The sequence below is a fragment of the Ictidomys tridecemlineatus genome, chromosome 1 (assembly GCF_052094955.1).
Source record: "Ictidomys tridecemlineatus isolate mIctTri1 chromosome 1, mIctTri1.hap1, whole genome shotgun sequence".
Classification (NCBI taxonomy): Eukaryota; Metazoa; Chordata; class Mammalia; order Rodentia; family Sciuridae; genus Ictidomys; species Ictidomys tridecemlineatus.
In genome coordinates this window covers 169,909,666-169,925,941 of record NC_135477.1, presented here as the reverse complement: position 1 = coordinate 169,925,941, position 16,276 = coordinate 169,909,666, and the positions used below count along the sequence as shown (strand labels likewise).

The 16,276-nt window shown below is 41.5% G+C and overlaps 1 protein-coding gene across 15 annotated transcripts in view; it reads left to right on the top strand.

Annotated features, from left to right (window-relative positions):
* Ebf1 (EBF transcription factor 1) overlaps positions 1 to 16,276 on the top strand; it is a 400,988-nt gene that overhangs the window by 365,437 nt on the left and 19,275 nt on the right. For 8 of the 15 annotated variants that reach the window (XM_078051753.1, XM_078051755.1, XM_078051738.1 and 5 more), the window contains exon 15: positions 1,143 to 1,337. In XM_078051753.1, the coding sequence (XP_077907879.1) occupies positions 1,143 to 1,337 (195 nt within the window). Of the gene's footprint in view, positions 1 to 1,142; positions 1,338 to 9,309; positions 11,116 to 16,276 lie in introns of those variants that run through there. The other 7 variants (XM_078051780.1, XM_078051781.1, XM_078051773.1 and 4 more) reach the window with 1 other exon arrangement.

The window sequence follows — 16,276 nt, the reverse complement described above, 5'->3', positions numbered from 1 at the left end:
CATAATTTTCTGCAGGAAATGGAGGAAATAGAAAGTGAGGGTATGAGGACATTAGCCTTGGCATAATGTGCAAAATCTCTTGACTCCTGAAGTAACTGAGAAATAAATTAACCATGCACAAGAGAGGAAAGGCCATACAGATCATAGGACCATGAGAATGTCCCTGTGCCAAGCTCTTTCATATCCCCAAGCAGCTCGGTTTTCTCTTTCTGAATTGCCAAAGTTCTCCCACCATTGATTATCTGCACCCCACTACTCCCAGACTGTGAGTATTTACATAAGACTTCTAGCCTAGTGCTAGAATTCACAAACATTTATGTTTAGCTTCACAGGAGAATGGCAGAAAGAATTTGAACTTGGGCTTATAGCTCTGCGTTTTCCACAAGTGTTGCATACAGTAGTCTGTTTATCAACCTGGCTTCCAAGCTATGGAGATCTATGCAGTGGAACTTGAGGGAGCGTAATGTCCTCAAAGAACTCAGCCCCTTGGAGAGAAATGGGACACTCCCACCACTATCTGCCAGTGCCTTAAGTTGGAATCTTGGTCTTGCCTTTAGCTCACCCTCTTACATCCCATTCCATCATAATGACCACTCCCTTTGGAGCTGGCCTCTCCCAATCCCTTCTATCCCCAGTCCCTTTGCTAATAACACCTTAGTTTAGGCCCCACCTGGAATCCTTCCCTGGGCATCTTTTCTGGGGAGCTCTCTCTGATTTCCCTTCCTGACTTCAGAGTTGGCCAGGCTCCTGTCTGTCACTGTTTTAGGGTGCTCCATCTCAGATGAAAAGGAATTGCACTCTCATGGCCTGGCCTAGAAGACTCTGAGGGTGGTGGCTCTGTTTTGCTCTATAACACACTCAGCATGTACTGCCTGGGGCTGATCAGAAAGGACCATTCCCCCTGCAGGAAACTGCTAACTATGACTCCAGTGCCTCACACACTTCAGGACACACAGTAGGCCCACAATAAACACTCAGAAGATCGGCAACAATGAAAGGTATCCAAGTACCAAATGATGGAAAGGTACAGCGTCCTGAGAACTCGGGGAGGGTTCATGCCTGAGTTTGGCCTGGTCAAGGCTCCAAGCTCATCTCAGGGTGCCACGAGTGGCACTGACATTTCTTTCCCATTGACCCCTCAGTCGTGCCATCCAGCCCCACCATGGCCTCCTCCACAAGCCTCCCCTCCAACTGCAGCAGCTCCTCGGGCATCTTTTCCTTCTCACCAGCCAACATGGTCTCAGCCGTGAAACAGAAGAGTGCTTTCGCCCCGGTCGTCAGACCCCAGACCTCCCCGCCTCCCACCTGCACCAGCACCAATGGGAACAGCCTGCAAGGTAAGTCCCAGGCCCCAGTGGTCCATCCAGAGTGGATGTACCTTCACCCCTCAGCCAGGGCCTGAAGCGGGTGCATCACGGCTGCTAACATGAGTAGCCGTGCACCTCCTGATTCTCCCTGACCTCATCGCTTATTCCTTTGGGTTCATTCTCCTGGTTTCCTGGCTTGACTGAAATAGCCCCAGAAATCCTCTGGCCAACTCCAGCAATTCTGCTCAGGCTCAGAATTTGCTTGGGAATACTGTCTCCACTCACTAATGAAAAGTGATGACTCACTTCTCCCTTCTTCTTCTTCCCAATTTCCCGTTGTCACTATTATTAGGCTAGTCTTCCATGGACGCTAACGAGTTCTCTACTGCAGGGTGTCTCTGGGGACTTGCCTTCTCCTGCAGTAGGTCACCCAGTGTTTCCTTCCTGTTGCCTGAATCAGAGTGAGCAAGAGTTGGGCTGATAATAGGGATGGATGAGCCACAGCCTGATCAGAGCCCCCAAGTGAATGATCACACACCAAAGCCCAGCATCTTCCTGCCTAGCACCAGAAACCCTAGGGTATTCTGCTTCATACTAAAATGGTTGAATCTCTTTCCCACCACAGAATGTGGAAAATAATAGTCATCATCCGTGAGATGAGCTTTCATTCATTATGGGGGAAAAAAAAAACCTTTAAAAATGGGTCCACTATTTCTCACCTTTTCTTATGTGCTCTACCCTGAGTATGGTTTTGTCCAGTAGGATCTGATCTGTTCTCCTGCAGCAGGAGTTGTGGTAGGTTCTCATGATTATGACCTTACAGATGAGAAAACTAAAGTTTGCAAAGGCTGTGAATTGCTTGACACCCAACAGCTGGTGGTAGGTCAATGCTGGCTTCAAAATTGAGCTCAAAAATTCACCTCCTCTTTCCATCTCCCAAGAGCTTATTATTCATAGTGGGTAAGGAGGACATATCCCAGATTGCTAAGGCAGCTGGCAGGGAAATAAAATCAATAAAATAATCAGCCACCATTTACTGAGCACAGAACAGTATATTGAGGCAGTGTTAAGCAGGGAGCTAGCCGTGATGAGCATGAAGGGTATTAGGATCACTATGGTGCACGTGATGAAGGAGGGGTAAATATCTGCCCACAGAGCCAGCAAATGATGGGAATGAATGTAAACCCCGGTGGGACCTGTGTCATTAATCTCTGCCCTGCATGGCTCCCCACAGTGTCTCATGTTGGTGTCTGGCTTGTCACTCATGGAGATCAACCATGGAGGCTGGAAAGGGGTCAAGAGAGTAGTCACACATTTGGCATTTCCCAGGCCTATTTGTTCTGTATGATGCATGCATACTCATACACCCACACAGTGAACTGAGTACTCTTGTTGTGGCAGGTATACATCCATTCTCCCAAAGACCCTGTCAGGCCAATCTTGTACTTGTTCTATAGAATGGAAGATTGAGGCACAGTTTGCTCAAGGTCACAAAGTAAAACATAGAGCCAAAAATTGAGCCTAAAGCCTGTGTCTCTAGGGCCTGAGAACCTAATCACTCTGCTTCCCTCACTAGGTAGAGCCCACTCTGCAAATCACACATTCACCCTCCACATGCAATCTCCAATAGGACAAGGAGAACCCAGCCTTGGGGGGCTCTTGCTTGGGCCTTGGAGTCTCCCTGGGAAAAGCAATATTCTAATAGTGGGCTTCTAGAATTACATCATCTTTAACCTTCTGAACTTCACTTTGACCTTTAGAAAGGGCCTATGTGGGTTGAAGCACTGCCTCACGGGAGGGTCTTACAGGGTCTTACTTGTCCTTTGTTGTATCCCAGTAGCACCTACTTTATTTGGACTCAACCAGTTCAGAACTGTGATCATTAAGACAGGCCAAGTGATGAAGGAAGAGTTGGTTAAGCAAATTGACCATGTAAACAAGATTAGAGGTGACACATTTAGACTGTTTAAGTATTTTAAAGGCCTATTTACCTCCAACTACCACTCTGTTAATTGTATATCATTCAAGATTTTTTTTTTTAAGCCTACTCCTTAAAGCTCTCTTTGCTAGCAATCCTGACTAAGCCTCTTTCGGTGACTGCAAGCATTTCCATCCCTGACAGACAGGCACTGGTGGTGATGAGGTTCCTCACACCTCTCACATAGAGGGCTTGCTCCCAGCCTGGCTTCTGTGGTCTTCCCAAGTGTGCTTTGATGTTTATTGTCCCCACTTTCTGACACGGAAATCAAGACTTGGTGATAAGATGGCTTGTGTAGAGGTATTCAACCAGACATATTCAACCCATCTTCCCTTCAGTAGATAGGGAACACAGGGTTCAAACTTCCATGCCCCTATTTCCAACCTCTGCTGCTTTGCCAAACTACGTTCAAGCCAAACTGTTAGCCCCATATGGATTACACAATCCCAACATTGCAAACTCTCTCTGTATTAGAGACGTGACACCAAAAGAAGTACAGAGGAAAGGATTAGAGAGAATCAAAAGAGCTTTATGGCTACAGCTATCTTCAACTGTATCTCAGATGAAGGGCAAGTAGGATTCCAGTACATGGAGCTGGCAGAGAAGGTCAGTTTAAGGAGAAGGGCAAGGACAACTATAGCCAGGGAACAGAGGCAGACAAGTGCTGGTTAATGTGCAGGAACTGGTGAGTAGCTCAGCAACCTGGAGCACAGGAGACATGAAGCAGGAGAGGCAGAAGGAGGTCTGTTCCAAGGACAGACCTTCCAAGTCCTACTCCTTCCATGAGTCCTACTCCTCTTTATATCTGCTGTTATTCACAGGTTCCACTAGGATCCCAACAGCCTTTGTCTCCCAGGCACATAAAACCTTTGAAAATTGATCATATTTAGGAGAAAGTTTTTTAGGACAAAGTGACTCTTTTGTCTCAGCACTCCTGGAGCCTTGCAAAATGTTGTGTTAAAAAAGTAAAATTGTTGTGGTCAAATAAGCAGTAAATGATGCTTACTGAGTCACACTGTCTTGGTGAGCCACATGGTACTATGAGTTTACTAAAGGTGCTGTGACATCTTACAGCTGAACAAAAAATAACTACAGTCATTCCTCAGTATCCACTGGGAATTAATCCCAGGACCCCTCTGGATACCAAAATCCATAGATGCTCATATCCCTTATATAAAATGTCATGCAATTTACATACAACCTTGGCACATCCTCCACGATTCTTTTAAGTCATCTCTAGGTTACTCATGACAAATGCAATGTAAATGATGTGTAAATACTTGTTATATCATATTGTTTCAAGAATAGCAAGAACAAAGTCTTCACATGTTTAGTACAGATATGATTTTTTAATTTCAAAATTTAAAATTTTAATTTAAAAAATTTATTTTTAATTGACACAGTAATTTGACATGTTTATAAGGTACAATGTGACATTGGAACGTATATGTAAAGGTCAGTTCAGGGTAACTGGCATAGCTGTCATCTCAGATATTTATCATTTCTTTGTTAGGAACATTCAAAATCCTTTCTGCTAACTAGTGGAAATGTTCTATTAATTGTCATCAGCTAGTTACCTGGCTGTACTATGGAACATGAGAAGCCATTCCTTTAATCCACCTGCTCCAGTACCTGTTAACCCTCCTTTCCCCATCCCGTCATCCCAGGGTCTGGTAACTACAACTCTGTTCTCTATGTCTCTGAAATCAACTTTTTAGTTTCCACTTATTAGTGAGAACATGCTGTATGTGCCTTTCTGTGCCTGGCTTGTTTCACTTAACATAATGTCCTCCAGATTTTTTGACCCATATTTGGTTGACTCTGCAGATGCGGAACCCGTGAATATGGAGGGCCAATGATATTCCATTTTGTTTGCTAACCTTATTTGCCCACAGAGTACTCCTCCACATGTTAAGACCAATTAATATCCTATGAAAATCTTTGAAAACTACAGCTCTATTTTGAATTGATAGAAAAACGCAGAGACGCCTCCTTCCATTCTTATCAGGATGAAGTCACAGGCAAATCCTGACCCCAGACCTCCCCAGTGTGTCTGTTTTCACAGGCCAATGACTTGAGTCACCAGCTATGCTCTGTCTCCATCCATGGAAATGTCCTCTCCCTTCTCCTAGAGCTTATGCCCCTGAGAGGATAGGTCCTATACGAGTCAGGGTTAGAGGAATTCATTAATCAAGAGAGAGGCAGCCCCAAGAAAGCTGTCACATGCCATTGGAATCCCCATGAATGTTGAGATTCTGATCTTAACCATGCCCTGAACAGTATGCAGTGACAAAAATTAAGAACATAAAGGCCAGGAGGATCTCACAGAAATGGTCCCCTATCATATACTTTTTTTTTTCTTTCCCAGTTTGTTGAAGCTCAGCCTGGCTGCCTCCTCTAGACCCTGACCCTGTCTGTTACCACATCCTATAGAATTCTTTTCATGCACATATGTGGTTTGTTCAAGATCTTCTCCTACACTCCCCCACCCCCATGCTTGTTAAGCTCATAATTCTTACACATACGGTGTGTTGGGGGGGTACTATTCTACCCTCTCACCCCCATCTCTCTCAGCTCTGCAAAACCGTTCATTTTTGTCTATGTTCTTATCAAAATGTATAGACCATAATGAAAACTGAATTGCTTTTCAAACCAATAGTTTTTTTTTTTTTTCTTTTTTGGTGGTGGTGGTGGTGGGAGAGTTCTGTCAGAGAATGTGATCACCCAGCTGCTGGGAGAAATGTCAGCGCCCCCATGGTCTTGTGATGTTTGGGCACATGGTACTGAGTGTGGTGTCCTCATGGGAATCTTCTTGGGCCTCACTTGGGCAAGTCTGCATACCAGTGGCATTTCTGGAACATTCCAAGTCTCAGACACCCATCCCTCTCACCCTCATAATTAATTTTCAGATTGCAACGCAGATATAAGGAGAACAGTTTTTAAACCCAAGGATTTCACACAATCATGCAGTCAGTTTTCTTAATGAAAAGATCTCTTTTGAGGTACCTCACTTCAGAGACCCAAACAGTGATCTGTTCCTGGAATTTACTTAGCAATAAAGTTTCTGTCTTTGGAGTTTAGGAAATCCATGCATGAGATTTAGGATGCTGTAGTCCCCTGATGGTATACAAAAATTCTCGGTGTAGGTCCATGCCTGCCTCTGAGACTCTGAGACCAGAACATGAGCCAAGCAAGAAAAGGTGAGGCAATGGGGCAGGCCAAATCTACCACCTAGAGGCCCTCAGATCTGTGTGTTTGTTTTTAATGTGTCATTTGCTAACATATGTAAGCTGGGCTACTGGGCTATTGAATCTTTTTATTTATTTATTTTTTAATTCACATCTTTAGCTTCTTTTAAAATCAGAGAAGCAGGGCCTAGCTTTGTGCCTACAGAGCAGCATTTTGGGGGAACCAACTTGCTACTCATTCTGCAGAAAGCAAGGTCTTGGTACTGTCCCCTCCATCCCTACTCAGGGAACATTGCTTGCTCATGTGCCCAGGTCATGAGGTACTGAAGTGTGCAACTCCTGTAGTCCAGATTAAAAGTGCTGTCAGCTACAGATTAGTACCTTAGTTACCTGTGCTTTACCTCCTGATACACATTAGCCAGGTCCATGGACCACAGCTGCAGGAAGGTTGTTAACTTTCTAAATTTGCTTTGAATTAAGTTGACACTGCTTGAGTCATTCAGCCATGCAGTAGGGGACGGCCCTTTAATGTGGGGAACACAGAGGACATGTCAGGAGACGGGGAAGGAGACTCGCTTCTTGGGTTATACTACTGTCCTAAGGCAGGGTGCTGGGACCCACTGGGATCCGAAATGAAAGCATCCTTAGGGAAGCAGAGCCACAGCAAGTTGTCACACTGCAGGGACCCTCACCCCTCCTCGCCTTTGCAGCTAACAGCATTTTGAATTCTCAAGTTCAGGCTTGGCTTGAAATACTGAGCTCCCCGTTTCAGTGAAATCTAGGGCTCACTTGACTCTTAGGGCAACAGCATTTTGGACTGATCCAAAATCTTTGGGGGTTTAAGTTGGTCTGCCTTTGGCAAAAGACAACTTCCTGTTTCTAAGAAAAAAAGGCTTATGAGGGCTTAGGAAAAGGACTCCAGGAGCTTTTGGACTGCAAAAGGGCTCTTGCAAAACAACATTTGGATGATTTACGTGTAAATGAATCAGAAACATGTGGATTGAATTTCCTTGTAAATACAGATGGGTTTAAAAATTAACGGAAAAAGTGTTTGGCAAAATACATTTTGGTTTTTCTTTTAATTGAATCTAAAATGTCAGGGAGTGGGGGAGGGGAAGCCAGAGAGATGGGGGGGCCTCAGGGCTTAGAGTCCTGCCTGGCCTCCCAGAATTCACTGCAGGATTTGTGGTAGTGGGGGTTCACTAAAAAAAATAAATAAATAAATAAAAAAGACACTTTCTTCCAGACTTGGTGCTTGATCATGAAGTCGGGGATACTTCCTAGTCATAGTCTGTACTGACAAGAACAGTCATTTAAATGACTTGCCAATTAAAAAAAAAAAAAAAGAAAGAAAGAAAGAAAGAAAGAAAAGAAAAGAAAAAAACAGTGACTTTCTTCCTGTCAGGGCCTAACAGGGACACTAAGCATTTCTGGGAGCTGAACATGACTGCCTCATGCTTCTAATATAGGCCTCCCTCAGTCTTTCAAAATTGCCACACTCTTAATTTTCTTACAACTACCCTCTTAATTCCTCAGACTGATTAGGGGAAGTGTGCCTTATACGATGGTGATGTAAGAGGAAAAATAGCCCAGAGAATTTAAAGGGTGCACACAAGGTCACCCAGCATCAGAAGTGGTAGGTTAAAAATTATGGGTTCTTCCTAGGAGCTGGACCCAGGCTAAGCTTTCTACATATGTTATTTTATAAAGCCTCTCATAACCCTGAGTGCCATGATTAACTGCATGTCCCAAGGAAGGAGGCTGAGGTTCAAACAGATGAGTAACTACCTCAGGGAAACTTGCAGAGGCAGAAAAGCCTGAGTTGGAGCCCTGGCCTCTCCCATTCTGTGCTCCCTAAATATTACCACTTATGTGTGGCCTCCTAACTCCAAATCCTTGAAGAGAATTTTGGTTCCCTCAAACAGTTTTCCCTCTTCTGAAGATCTCACCCCAGCTTTCCTAGGCTACAATTTTTTAAAAATATTTATTTATTTATTTATTTATTTATTTATTTATTTGCAGTCGGACACAATACCTTTATTTTATTTATTTTTATGTGGTACTTAGGATCCAACTCAGGGCCTTGCACATGCTAGGCGGGCGCTCTATTGCTAAGCCACAACTTCAGTCCCCTAGGCTACAATTTTGAAAGGAGCCTGGTCAGATCATTCTAGGAAATTTGAGCAAAACAGTGATAGAGAAGACATCCTTCAGTTCCCTGCAAACTTGTCTTAACTCCTTCCATGCTTTCTCTCAACTGGATATTCCCAGAGAACAATGCCTGCTGTAGTTGGCATTTCCTTCTTCCCCAGCCCAGGACCTCAGGGACTGCAGTCAGATGGCCTCTAGGGTGCTCAGTTTTTTGTGCTCATAGAGAGCCCAGGAAGAGCCCAGAGTTTTCTGCAGAAATCGCTGGTCCTTGCCATGGGCCAGTTCTTTATAGTTTGGACGTGAAGGGGAGGGAAAGAAGAGTGACAAATTGAAAATTTGCGCTATTTTGCAAAGCTTGAGGCTGCAAGCCTCCCTGCGGTATTCAAACTATGCAACTCTCCATTTATGTCTGAAAATTGAAATCAGATTTGGAAAAATGTTGAGGATATTCTGTTCTGTTAAGGACACATATACACGCTGATATAATTCTTAATAAGGTACATGTAGATTTTATAAAAAATTCATTCCTGAGCAGAGGAGAGCACATCTGTGGTTAATATTCAATCAACCTAGTCATGAGTGGGTGTCTGTTTTCTTTTCTTTCTTTTTTCATATATATATATTTTTTCTTCTTAGCGAGATGCTTGGAATGAAAACCATTGACTTCTGTCTTCTCTTTCCGTAGCGATATCTGGCATGATTGTTCCTCCCATGTGAAAGAATTGCCTTGAAGAATTTTATTAATGAAGAGGTTGGATTCTGCTACGAGAGTAATCTGATACAAGTCCCATAGTGGAACTTTTAACTCAGGCCTTTTTAAGAGGAATCACAATAACTGCAGATTTTTAAACAAACAAAAATCACCGACCTTGCAAGTACTGAAATTGGAAGGGTCTGCAAGCGCAGGGTGTTGGTTACAGTTTGTACCTCCCAAGTATTTGGGGGATATATTTATTCTGTATCGATAAAAGCAAATCCACTTTTCTTTCTCTCTCTCATTTTTTTTTTAAAGCTTAACTCCGCTATCATTTGTCTTTTATAAACCATAAAGCTGTACACGAGGGACACTATAAATAAGACTCCATGTTTTAATTTATGATGTTTTTAAAGCTGTGTAAAGGGAGAATGAAGTGGTGATATTTACAAAAAAGTTGAAAAAAAGAAAAAAGAAAAAAAAAAAAAGCTTGTATGGGACAGAAATAGGAATGCCAGTTAGATTTTTTAGAAAACTAAGGGTCGGCTTTTGCGCCTTAAAGCATATCAAATGGTAGTTAGCTCAGACAGTGCATTTTCAATATCTAACCTAACATGCCACCCCTTAGCAGTGCAAGCTTATTTATCTCTTTTGTATTGTTGTCTTAAGTAACTGTAAATAAACACAGCCTGGAAAGTTAAAACGTGATGAAAGTGATCACATGTTCCCCTTTTACTAAAAAACTCCAGTGCCTCTAGACAGATTGTTAAAACTGCATATTTAAACCTGATATCCATCTCTCTTTTACTTATATCAACTTCTTCTGAAGCCAATGGCCTCGTAAGAGCTTGGTGGCACACACGCTGTGTGAGAATCTCCTTTGAGACTTCATGGAACAGGGTCCAGGCACAAGAATTCCATTTATGCCCTCCAGTTAGCAAGCCAAAATCTCACACCCCACCATGCACAAGCTTAAAGTTTTTACTCATCCTAAAATCCTAAATGCCTATTTTATATTAAAACTCCAAACAACCAACAAAAGCAACCAACCTGGCAGGTGTTTCCATGTTCCCATTTGGGACAGGCCTCTCTCAGTTGACCCTGAACATTTGTAACATAGTAGGTTAAAATAACAGGTTACATGCTTTGGAATTAAGAGTGAAAGGAAACTGGGGAAAAGGAAAAGAAGTTTGAAACCTCCAAAACATTATTTTCTGTTCTATGGGAATTTTTGCTCTCATTATCTGGGAAGTGTTCTTAAAAGTAAGAATGAATAGCAAAGATGCAGCAACGTTCTGAGGATGCATTTGCCTGGTATTTCTTTCTTTGCTGTTGTGTTTTTGTATGTAGTTATAAATACTGTAGATTTTTTTTGTGATTTTTTTTTGCCAAAGTTGTTGTTCTATTTATACATTTTAATGTCTTAAGATGGTTTTCTTCAATCTCACAAAAAGATTTTACTGCATAATCTTGCGAAGAAAAAAAAAAGCTCACTACCTTTAGCTTGCACATACTTACAAAGTTAATTAAAAGGCTTTTTGTTTTAATGGGGATTTTGTAAAATATCCATATAAATAATGTATTTATCTTTGGGATTTGTACATTGCTTTGCCCTTCTTCCTCTTCCTCCCACTCCCAGTTTATTTTATTGTGTATGTTTGCTATGTGAAAAGTGCGTACTCGTTTGGTCACCTACAATTGTATTAGCCATTTCAATGTGATTTTTAAACATTTCATTTATAGTTATTTTTAGTATTGTTTTAAACCATGCTTCAATTTTTTTATTTCCACCCAAAAGCCATCGTCTATTTTTGTATTATTTGTAAGTTAAGAAGTTTTTTCCAATATATGGCAAAAAAATAGTAGCATATTATTCTTGTAGTATTTAGTTCTGTAGATTTAAAAACAAATGTATCCTTTGCTTTGGAAGCTTACAAAAAAAACTAATGCTGTTTTACTCTATTAATATGCATGGAATCTCTCCCTATGGAGTGACGCATTTTGTGCATTAAATTTGGGGGAGAAACTTCATAGAAATCAGTGAACATACTTTCTTTCTTAAGTCGGCTTGTATATTTCCTCTGTCTTTCACGTAAATATAAACCAGCAGATTGGATGCCTTAACAATGCAAATCATATTCATTTCACTTGTACATTGTAACTGTGCACCAGAACTGTCAGTCATCACTAACATTCTAAGAAAAAAGAAAAAGAAAAAAGAAAAAAAAAACAAAGAAATTGAAAAGCACAAAAGAACTGTTTTGTTACCTTAAGACAATGTAACTTTTTCTAGTAGAGCAAGAAATCATTTACAACAATGCTGCAACTGTGCATGCCCCCATATGGATTTTGCAATGGTTTTCACTAGACTGTCAGAGTGCGATTTTTATGGGTTGGGGCGGGTGGGGGAGGGGAGTTGTGGGAGGGGAGGGAGGGAGGAAAGCTGATTTTTCATGGTGAGAAATAATAATAATGATGACTAATAATAATAAAGAAAAAAACTGGAAAATGTAAGCAAGGTTTAGCATTGCTTCTCGGTACTCAGAAAGGTTGTCTGAATTCGTGTGGTAAGCGCTGGCCTGAAGATGTATACAGTTTAAAGCCATATTTTGTCTGGTGAGTCCCTTAATTGCAAAGGAACAAATGGTCAGCCGGTGAGATGTCCGGCTCAGACCCTGATAAAAGATGCCACCAATCTGTTAGCCATGTGTTGTGGTTAGAACTTCTCTTGAAACTCCAAAGAGCCTTTAAAATGTGTATAATTTGTGTTTTGTTGCTCCTATTTATATTGATTAGATGAAAAGACATTCTGGCCCTCTGACCCTCTTTCTTCTACACAAAAGTTTTATGAGTTCCTTTAAGATATGTCCCCCTTAAATACAGAATATGGCTTTAAGAAGAAGATGAAATAGAGATTTAAATTGAGATTTCAGTGTTGGGGGAAGAATAGAGCTTCTGGATGACTGGATTGCGTAACAAGCCCTGGCCTGACATTGTCCTAGGATGCAGCTTAGTGAAGTCATCTCTAAATCTACTAACCTTTCACCTTCTTATCAAAACTTTTTGAATAGACACACACTGTACAGTTCAATTGTTAGAGAACCTAACTACTGTAGAGATTGTTATAATTTTTTTTTTTGCAAAAATTCAAGCTGTAAAAACTTTTCAACTTTCACAATATTTAATTAAAGTTACTTCCTGTCTGTGATGGCAGCTCCTAGTTGTGTATTCATTTCTCTATTTCGGATGAGCCAAAGGCCACTGGAATGTAAAAGATGTGTGTTTGCCATTACTCAGACCAGGGTGGACACCCAGAGTAAAGGAATTAGGAGAGTCTTGGGATGCCCACTTTCTTTCTAGGTCCTTGGGGGTTTGCTAATCTGGGATGCAAATGAAACACGCACAGCATATTGCTGCCCTCTGCCGGTAACAGCCAGATGTGCACGAGCCCTCTGTGGCCAGCAGAAGATCCCTGAGCCCCCACAATTTCATCAGACAGTGTGATGATCTTCCTGCACTGACCAAATTGTGAATACAGGAACTGGTCATTCTAGAATTCTACCCTCTGTGCTGCATGTCTGAACCCTACCTTTTCACATACGATTGCTAATTAATCCCAGGGAGCCTTCTGGTCAATTAATTATGTGCCCTTGCTCACTGATGAGGCGTGTGTGAACTCTGGACCTTTATGATTTTTAAACCTCACGTGAATTAAGATGCTTTTCCTCTAGGATAAAAATATTTATCTGGAGCCAAATATTCCACAAATACTTGATAGGTATAAACTCGTCTAAAATTGTTTCACTTTAAGTCCTATCATAATTGTCTTTCCAATTGCACATTATATGCTTTTCCTACTTTTGCAATTATTGGACATGATAAGGTTAATGATGCTTGTACAAATGCTTTGAAAATTCAGCAACTAGGCCATAGACCAACAGAAACTTGATGGCCAGAGCTAATAGGATGTCTCACACTCACCAACACAGTCATCTGCAATGGGCATTGCGGATACTCTCTTACTCCGGAAGGCTGCATAATTTGAGGGAATGAAAGAGTGTGATGTGTACGCTAATAAGCAAAGAAGCTGATATTTTTTCTTAACTCATACTGATCAGTTTAGCCAGTCAATACCCATTTTTGGAATTCTGTGCTAGATGCAGAAGATAAAAATTTAATAAAAGAAATCTGTCCTCGAGATGCTCAGTCTTTGAGAATACTACATTCAAATCAAACTAGTGCAGAATGATTAGATGGGGAGAGGCAGGTGGGCTACGATGCTCCTCAGAATAAAACAGGAGCCCTCACTTCTGACACATTAGGCTCTGCATTCCTTAAGACCTACCTCTTGACAGTGTCCATTCATTCCTTTGCCCGTTCATTCACATGAACCTCTGGCACCAGGCAGGGCATGGTGGATCCACTAGTAAAAACAGTGGTATTATTCCCACTCTCTTGGAGCTTAGGGAAAACAGATACTAAGCAACCACACTTGCATGTATAACCAACGAATAAAGGTAATGAAGAAAAAATCTAGAATGCTCCGAAAGAATATCAGTGGGATCTAATTTAATCTGAAGGGCTGGGAAACTCTTCCAAAGGAAGTGGCAATGGAGGAGCAATGTGAAGGATGTACAGGACACTTTAGTCAATGGGAACAAGGGCAGGCCCAAGGAGTCTTCAGGGAGTTTGGGTGTGGGCAAGGTGCATTAAGGAAAAGCAGTCCGTGTGACTGCAGCGTGCAGGCACACATGATGAGACTTTAAAATGGTGGCACTAATTTCCAAGTAGTGCTTTAAAAACACTCCCCTGGAGTGTCAGTCTGGGACTTCTGGCCAAAAGAAAAATTACTGAAAGCAATGTTCATACAGTATAGTCTGTCCCCAGAGATCAGCATTCAGGGGAAACTCCGGTGCTCTGCAGGATGAATAGGAGTTTCCCAAACACATAAGGGACAGTAGGTAATAGGAGGTCATGGTCAATATCCTGGGTGCCAGCTCCATGAGAAAATATTACTACAATGAATAGGAATAAGAATAAGGGAATGTGGAATCAAGTACTGTTGAAAAAGTCCCCTATCTAGTAACCACATTCAATATACAATGTATAGGTCAGCTAAAGAAAAATCTCCTTTTGCCTTGCAGAAAGTCCTTTAAGAAAGAATTCATTTTCAAGTAGAATTTCAGAGAAGGGAAATTTTCCCCACACACGGCGCTCCAAATCATTCACATTCACATTCCCGAGAATTTTGGTGGTGAAATTACAATCTCCCCTTTTTTCATCTAAACATCATCAAATTCTCATTTCTCAATATTATATCCTGGTCAGCCTACAAGTATGATCCCATTGACCACCTGGGTTTCAGTCTGCCCACAATCCTTTTGCTCCCTCCATAGTGAGTCTCGAGAGAGTTGATTCTTCTTCATTCACATTTTCTCAATCTCCATAGCACAGCAGATGTGTGTGTTTTTTTTTTTATCCTGAGGAATAGTGGGAAGTGTTGCATGTAATAAACAAGGCATCTAAATTTGTATTTTAGAGGTGTCACTTTAGTAGCTACATGAATGAATTGGAAGGGCATAGTGGATGGGAATTGGGAATTCCACAATTTAGCCATCAGGAGACTACTGCAATGATCCAGGAGCAAAATGGGTAACCTGGATCAACAGAATGGAAAAGAGGAAAACAGAGGACTAAGCTTATGGAGGGAATAGAAACATCAGGATTGGGTGACTGATGGGATGTAGGGAGAACAAAGTCAGTATAATGTTTTGCTTTTTCGGGGGGGATGAGACCAAGGACCTCACACTAGCTAAGCAAGGTTCTACTGGTACACACCAGCCCTATGCCCAGATTAAAAAAAAAATGTTCTAGTTTGTTATAAATGACAGCAGAATGAATTTCAGTTCAGAGTACACAAATGGAGCACAATTTTTCATTTCTCTGGTTGTATACTAAGTACAGTCACACCACTTGTGTCTTTATATATGTACCTAGGGTAATGATGTCCATCTCATTCCACCATCTTTCCTATCCTCATGCCCTCTTCCTTCCCTTCCCTCCCCCCACTTGCCCTATCCAAAGTTTCTCCATTCCTCCCATACCCCTCCACCCCCATTATGGATCAGCATCCACTTATCAGAGAAAACATTTGGCCTTTGGTTTTCGGAAATTGGTTTACTTCACTTGGCATGATATTCTCCAATTCCATCCATTTACCTGCAAATACCATGATTTTATTCTCTTTTAATACTGAGTAATATTCCCTTGTGTATATATATAACAGTTTTTTTATCCATTCATCCACTGAAGGACATCTAGTTTGGTTCCACAATTTAGCTATTGTGAATTGAGCTGCTATAACCATTGATGTGGCTGTGTCCCTGTAGTATGCTGTTTTTAAGACCTTTGGGTATAAACCGAGGTGTGGGATAGCTGGGTCAAATGGTGGTTCCAACCAAGTTTTCTAAGGAATCTCCATACTACTTCCCAGATTGGTTGCACCAATTTGCAGTCCCACCAGCAATGTATGAGTGTGCCTTTTTTTTTTTTCTTTTTTTTTTTACTGCTGTTTAAGCAAGTGTTGATTTTCCGGGCTGTGTCCCTGCTGGGGAGCCAAGATGAAATCCCTCCCTGCACTTCCCTTTGCTTTCCTTCTCTCTCCCAAGTACAATCTTCTTCTCCAGAGGTTTCTATATTTACATTAGGAATGAAATTTAGTTTCCAGAACTGGAAATATTTTGTTACTTTTTTTTTTTTTTTTAGCTGAAGCATCAAGCAGTTTTATCACTTCTCTCTGGAGAGTTATGCTACTGTGGGACTGATTTTTATCTACTTAGCATACATTTTTTTCCCACTGATTGTAGAATTTTCACATTCTATATTAAGAAGGAAAGTTCTGGGCCCTTGAATTAACCAAAGACTTGATTACTGGCCTTCTGCAGGAAATATCTTGTAT